At 37.3% G+C, this 8051-nt stretch overlaps 1 protein-coding gene across 1 annotated transcript in view; it reads right to left on the minus strand.

Annotated features, from left to right (window-relative positions):
* Positions 1–2400: 2400 nt before the first annotated feature.
* The window catches only part of LOC109340000, a 12544-nt gene continuing 6893 nt past the window's right edge, over positions 2401–8051 (minus strand). Inside the window, 3 exon segments of the mRNA XM_019577557.1 lie at positions 2401–2814; positions 2816–3661; positions 5005–8044. Coding sequence (XP_019433102.1) covers positions 2758–2814; positions 2816–3661; positions 5005–8044 — 3943 coding nt within the window. The 3' untranslated portion in view covers positions 2401–2757.

The following is an 8051-nucleotide window of genomic DNA, read 5'->3' on the forward strand; positions in this document are numbered from 1 at the left end:
TGATAGGCTTGAGTAGCCTGATGTGTACCCAGAACATAATTGACTTGGTGCTGATGCCCTTTGGTCTGAATCTGGTGCATCTGATGCGCCCTGCCCAGATGTTGGTGCATCTGTTGCGCATTGGTCTAGTGCGCCTAGTGCTACATATGATGCTCCTTATTCTGGTGCTGGCGTGCCTGATGCGCCTTGGGTTGGCGCTGATGCATCTGGTGCGTCTGGGCGTGGCGCTGATGCACCTGGTGCGTCTGGGCGTGGCGCTGATGCACCTGGTGCGTCTGGGCGTGGCGCTGATGCACCTGGTGCGTCAGGGCGTGGCACTGATGCGCCTGATGCATCTTGGCTTGGTGCATCTGATCTGACTTGTTCAGGTGTGATGGTGCCTCAATTTTCTTGTCCTTGATTATGGACAACACTTGTTTGGGCTTGGCAGCAACATTATTTGTCTTGGCTATCAAGGCATCATTATGCTTAGGCAAATTGCACACAATGTTGTTAATGGTGTGATCAAGAGAAGAGTTGAGATCATGATTATTATTTAATTTTGATAAATTGTAAGAGAAAAAAGATGTATTCACTAACAATGTAAGATTTTTTATATTGTCACTGCATCATTCACCATTCATTCTCCATCAGCATTAACTCTTCATAAAAAAAATAATCAAAACGAATGATGAATGATGCACTGACCGTGTATACATTTTTATAGCATAAATATTACATTATAATTGTAATACCTCAAAAGTATGTATCACTTTGTCCAAATGGCTAATATATTCACACAATAACAATTTTAAAATATAAGTGCAAATAAATATTTTAATTATACATCATCATGATTGACATATAAAACATCTTTATCAACCAAGGTTGCTCTAGCTCTATAAGGCTCCCCATTATTTTTAAATATATCAAAATATTAAATGTTCAATTCTTGGAAATAATATTTAGTAGGAGAAGTAACCATAAATTCTGAAAGAAACTAGTTCCTTACCTATAGGATGAATGAATATCATTAGTTACAAAAAATCATATCTATCTATTTGTAGTTTGCATCGGTACAAACTAAGAGCAAACATACCGATTGTTTTTATGTCATGAGACCCATTTAAAAATAAATGAGGGTTCACGAAATAAATAAAAATAAAAATTGATATTATTAATTTATGATAAAGAACTAAAAATTATAAAATAATATCTGAATCCCAGCTAAAAATAAAAATGTCATTCAATCACAATATCTAAGTTACAACAACCTTGCTTCTTTTAAAGACTTTAATTAAAGTTTTTTCTCCTCCCCACACCAACTACTAACATGTTCGGTGTTTTTCTTGGGACTTATTTGCGAGTTGGGTTTTAAAGATAAATGAAGACTTCAAAATCATCTTATAAATGTATTTTATGACTCTCAAATCTCCTATTTTTTTTGCATTTTCTTCCAAAATCCAACTTACAAACAAATATTCGAAGTTTTTTCTCTTCTCCATTTTTTCCATGTTAGAGAGTTTTGGCTTTTTCAAAAATGATTTTAGACTTCAAAGTTAATCTTTTGAGAAGCAACTCTATTTAGTTGATTAAATCCAAGCAATCATTTTACATCAAACTCCATTTTAATCAAAATAAATTTCATTCAAAATCATATTTTAAGAACACATACAACTTTCTACATAAGACAGGATGAAGATCTCCTGTACTCATAAGTGTCCACAATGGTATACCAATCCAATCAAAATGTGTTATCTAATTGAATTATTTTTATAAAAATATAAATTAATATTGTATATTATTTTGGAAAATGTTATCCGCTGCTAACAAGTTTGATTAAGCAAAACTGAAGATGCTACAAGCCTTGTGGTTTAAAAAAAAAAATCAGGTCAAAAGTTAGGATAACCAAAATCCAGAATCAACCCAGCATTTCATTTGTATAGTCATAAATTTAGTGACTTTATGAAAGAAATGAAGTGTTTGTAAATTAGCTTACATCAAATGGGCAGAATCCTCAATATTCAGTCAATATCTTAATTAATGTCAGAAACATTGATAGTTTATATCATTCGATAGACCCCACTAGATCCCCAGAAAGATTAAAAGGTGAAGGGTTCGATTACTGGGAGTGACATATGTTGGGAGAAGCATCCACGGACCCGAAAAATGATTAGTTCCTTACCATAAGGTGAGAAGATATTCATGGCAGTACTAATTTTATTTTTATAACCATTCTAAACTTTGTTTTTCTCATACCAACATTCTTTTTCTGCAATCATTGATTTGGTCTACTGAGGTATCAAACCATAATTCATGCAATAAATAAAACATTATACAGCTAAATTATACTGCACTCAATAATCTCAAGAAAATAAGTGGAGAAAAACCAACCGAAAAAAAAAGCACTTGCTAATATTATACACAGAAAACCACTCCAATCACCATTTATAAAATCAAAGTGTTGATGTACAATAATCAAATTTCTTGTGCAAGTCTTGAGAGAAAAAAAAGGTATCATCCTATATGACAAATTACTCACACTCAAGGGTAAAAATGAACAAGAAACTGCAAGCTTCAAGAAATAAAACCATAAAAACGCATTCTTGAAGAAATCAATCAATCAAAATTATATAAGAAAAACCAACCTGACTACTATTAGCCAAGACATGAAGGTGCCGAGGCTAGAAACCCGAACTCTCATTGCTGAAGAAAAAAGATAGAACACCAAAAAATAAGAAACTTACAGGTCTTCCAGCACATAGAAAACTCTTAGTATCAATCAGAATCACTTGAGCTAGAACTGGAACTGGATTTTCTACATTGAGATTTTGCCCTCATCACCAGATTTGCTCAGGGGTGCATTTTCAGGTTTATCGGATGGAACTCTGTTCAATTCATCAGCACTGGTTGCTGCTTCAATGTTTTCAATCACCTTGGTCGAGCCAACATCATTTTCTTCTATTTTGTCCGATTCGCCATTCAAATCCAATGGTTTTGGCAGCTCGCCATGATTACCTTCTGTGCTTTGGTTAAAAGCAATATTAGTATCTTCCGCAGATCTAGCTTCAATAACTTGAAGGTCTGAATTAACTTCCGGGTGATCTTTAGATTCTTCGCTAACAAGCTGATCCTTCACCGTACTTGGAAGCAAGACCTCCTTAACATCGATTCCTTCTTGAAGTTGCTTAAAGGCCAAGTTAATATCTTCAAGTGATCTTGCTTCAAGAACTGGGATATCCTGTTCAACTTCTGCTATCTTTACATCATTAGACAGTGAGCTACCTTGAGCATCTACAGTTTTCTCATCCACAATGTCAGTATGAAGTGATACACTAGCATCTCTGACACTAAAATCGCCAACAATGTCCAATTCTGACAAGAATTCCTCATCGATTTCCTTTATATCATCAAACTCTTTATTTTCTTCAGTAACATGAGACATATAGTCCCCTGCTGAATGATCTAAGTGCTCAACTTCTTCATATACACTTTCAGTTTCCTGATGTCTATCAACTACTAAATCCACTTCCTGTGGATTGAATTCGGGAGTGTCCGATGTTTCAGAAGTCACAGACGAGATACTGAGAGGAGCTTTGTCAATAGCATCATGCAATTCTCCAGCTCCATCATCGGAAGTAACAACATCCTGTGCAGAATCTACCCGGACGATATCAGAATTCTGCAATGTCAATTTATGATCAGTCTTCTCAGCTAATCTAGATGAAAACAGGTCAGAAGGACAGAAAATGTTCTTGTACATGAATCATGTGCATGTAAAAATAACAAAAAAATCATAATTTGAAAAACTACTGCTATTAAAAACATTTTTTCCGGTCACTCAATGCAACTGAAACACAAGTACTCACTAAGCATCCTATTTGTTTGGTCATCTATCGGCAAATTTGTGGATCACCATGTCAGTTGCAGAATAGTATCAGATATGGCAACCTATCTGAACTAGGCTAACATATTCAGGTACTCCAGGATAGGTCGAAATTAAGGAGATCAGAAAAGGGACGGATCAACCTATATGAGAGTGGGGGCATGTGCTCGACTTTGGAATTTTTCTATTGTTCATGATAGGTATTTGTCATTTCCACTCCTATATATTCTAACTTCACCCCCATCTGATGGGTAAATGAATAATTGTAATAGCAAGTTAAAATACACCTGATATGCTTTCCCAAGCTGCATAAAGGCCATTCGTTCATACATAGAAGGGGAATATTTGATAGCATTAATAATAAAAGGATCATTTAGCAAAATATGAACGTGAAGGGAACAACTAAAAGTTGATCTTTCATCATATTGTATTAATATTATATTCATTTGAAACTTTTCATGTTGCCTTTGCCCTGCTACCTAAAGGTGCATCACTGGATGGGACTTGAGATTTTCATGAAATAATACAATGAAAAACAGACAAAAGATCAGGAAAAGCCGCAAAAATAGTCATGGAAAAATATTGGTTTGTCGGCAATGAAAGTCTGGGAATCACAGCAAAGGAAAGAAGGCTAAAATTAACTTATTTAAGACAAGGAATCTATGGGAGATGAACATTCTGAATACAAGCTAAGTGGGCAAAGCGATTTCTTTCTTCCCCCATTTTCATAGAGAATCTACGGGTTAATAGAGAATCTACGGGGATATAGTGAATCGGGAAAGAATGTGATTCCTTAGGATGGATAAAGAAACAGACTTGTATGTAACAGCAGTTAGTAACACAATTTTATAACTAATGTCGAGTACTGATAAATATCATGAGAGATCCCATATGGATTTACATCAGTATTAGGAAATAAGACTATTATCAAAAGGGTGAACAACTTTAATGATTTTCTGTGTTAACATCAAGCAACAGCGAAACAATACTTTCTAGTTTCTAGGAAAACATTTTGAGCCGAATATAATTTTCCCTCCTCATGTGATTTTCCGAAAATAACAGATTGACCTTTAAAGAAAAAGAAGTTCAAAGCATAAATGATTATAACTAATGGAAGCATAAAATATAATGTAACTTACCTGACTTTCATCATGATCACTGGAAGATGGTTCAACCACTAGTTTATCTGAGTCTGACTGATGATTCTCTGAGTTAGAGGAAGAGTCCACATCAACTTCCTGCTGACTATCCGAAGTGAAGGAAACCGTATTTCTATCCAAATCTTGGTAAATATCAGGGTTACCTTGCTCCACGGAACTTGACAAGGCAATTTTATCCTGTTCAATCTGATTTATGTCTTCCTTATCTGGTGAAATTATCTCTTCATGTTCATTTTTTTCAGAAGGCAGATTAGAATGAACCACTGAAGCTTCGGGCAAAGATGAATGACTAGTAGATCTGTGGTGCACATCAGAAACCACTGAATCCAGAATTTCATCTGCATCTTGGACAAACTCAGACATATTTGCACTATGATATCTTGACAATCCATTCAACACTGCACCTTCCTCCACAGTTTCATCACCTGGTAGAATTGACTTTTCAGAAGGAGAATCTACATTTTGTTGAAGAATTATTTCAGAATCAGCAGATATATGGTCAGTTAGATCCTGTTTAAGAACTGAGCCTGAATTAGTTACACCCTCTACTAATTCAATATCTGAAGACAATCCTTCGGACACAATAGATCCATTCTGATCAACAAGATTTGTGTCAACTGCATATGACTCATCTCCAGGAACATTGTGCTGATTAATATCTTCCGATTTCTCAGACCTCAATTCATTTTTGACTTCCATATGTAGTTGGGAAGAGGCTCCTTGAGTTTCTTCCCTACCAGAATTATTACCTTCCGGTCTCTCATCATGCAATTCAGACTCTTCATCAGCCACATCATCAGCCATTTCCACTGAAACAGGAGGCAGTGATCTCTCGGAAAATTCCATTGCTAAATCAGCAGATACTGAAGCAAAAGATTGGAGCTTTCCAGAAGCAGGTGGACTAGAATCATAAACAGGTTCTACGTGTTGAATTCCTTCCACCTCACCACTCACTTGCTGGAAAATCGATTCTTCCACTGAACCTTGTGTTGAAATTCTAGATTCTTCCACCTCACCACTCACCTCATCATCTTCATGCTTCAAAATGTATGTTTTATCCGTTGTCTCATCTGGTATGTTGTCAATCACTTCCGATAGTGAAGACCGACTTGATCTGCTGCTGTTGTCCTCATCACTTGGTTCTCTTCTCAAATATGTTTCTCTTGCATTAAATTGCTCATGGATTCCAACCACTTCTGTTTCAGGATAGAATTCCATCTCAGTAGGATTTTCAACTCCACCCAACACTATTTCAACTTCATCGGGATGAACATCACTCTCTTCCATTTCTATCATCTCCACGGAATCATTTTCTCCAGAGGATTGGCTTCCATGTTCTGCACCATCAGAAGCATGATCAATATTGGACATTAATTCAGCTTCTTGAGACAAGTCTTGTTCGCTGAATTTCCTCTCATCATGGTCAATTGAACTCACTGATTCAGTATCTGGAACCGAACTCATCTTTGAATCACTTACTTCACTTGATTGCCTCTGGAATGAACCATAGCTTGTCCCCTCTGAAGCCATCCGTTCGGTTATGAAGACAGGCTTCCAATTAATATCATGCCTCTCATGCTTGGACAACCCCAATACCGATGATCCCATGCTGAAACTTTCATGCCTTCTAAAGAATGTATCTTTATCTTTGTGAGTGAACATTGTGAACTCTTGTTGAAAACTGTCCCCCTTAAGATCAGGTTTTTCTTCACTTGGATCATATGGAATATCAAAAGGGTTTCGTCTAGGCTGTAGAATAGATGGAGCAGATCCGGGAATGGGTGGTAATCCCATGTTGGCATAGAATTCATCCGGGAAATCAAATGGGTTACGTCTTGTAGTAATGGGTGCAACATTAATGGGAATATCAGCAGAATCAAAGTCTATGAGATTCTTCTCAGCCATCAGTCTCCTTGCTCTTCTCCTTGCAATGAGATTCTCTAACCGTTGATTCCTTTCTAGCTCCAAAGATCCGAGATCCATGAGATTCCTTTGGTCATCCTCTGTCCACTTAACAGCAGACTTACTTTCATCCTCTTTTCCACCCTCTGTTTCTTCTTCATCGTCACGTTCATCAACACCATCTTCTTCCACTTCATCGTGGTTTTCAGCATCTTCTTCATCTGATTCAACACTGTCATCGTTACTTTTCTGAGACTTTTCTGAAGCAGCATCAGAACCATCACGGGATATATGAGCAGGACGTGGGGCATCTAGATCTAATAGTGGGTGGAGCTCATCAAGCATCGGCATGATATCAGCCATGGAAGCATCTGGTGAAGAGCTCTCAGCCTGATCAGACCCTGACTCCACAGAGTCATCATCATCATCATCGCTGTTCTCTACGTGTTTCCAAGATGATCTCGGTGAAAAGTCAACCGGACCTCCCGGAGTTTTCTCATTCTCAATATCATGATCAAGAATATAGTCATTTACTTTTTCAACCAAGACATATTGTTTCTCAATAGCTTCCTCATCACTCGAAACACCTTCAGACCTCAAGTTCTCCTCATTTACTTCCCCACTCTTCTCTCCCAACTCGAAACTATGGAATTCCCTTTCTACTTCCTCTCTCAAAGGCTTCTCAGGCTGAACAACCTCCGGGTTCTCATCATCCAACGGAACATCAGAAAGCAAGCCACAATCTTCCTCACCCCTATTATCTCTCTCACCTGCTAAACTCGCTTCCTCGACACCACTCTCTTCTACATCACTCCTGTACTCTGAATATCCTTTTACAAAATAGCTCTGATCCCTGTCAACAACAACAGTGTCACCAACTGAGAATCCAGTTTGGAAGGACGAAATGTCGTGATTAACTTTCTCTTCTTTTTCGAATTCAGGCAAATTCGGTTGCCCAAAACTGAGGAGGGTCCCAAGCAGAACAGCAGTGCAGACCAAAACAGGGGATGCAGATACCAAAACAGAAAACAGAAAAGGAAAATATCTATACAACAAAAGCAAGAACCCCAAAAAGCAAACAAGGAATGGATGATTCCAAACTGACCTGTAACAACCTCTGATTG

This window comes from Lupinus angustifolius, unplaced genomic scaffold (genome assembly GCF_001865875.1).
Source record: "Lupinus angustifolius cultivar Tanjil unplaced genomic scaffold, LupAngTanjil_v1.0 Scaffold_126_1, whole genome shotgun sequence".
In the NCBI taxonomy this organism is placed as follows: Eukaryota; Viridiplantae; Streptophyta; class Magnoliopsida; order Fabales; family Fabaceae; genus Lupinus; species Lupinus angustifolius.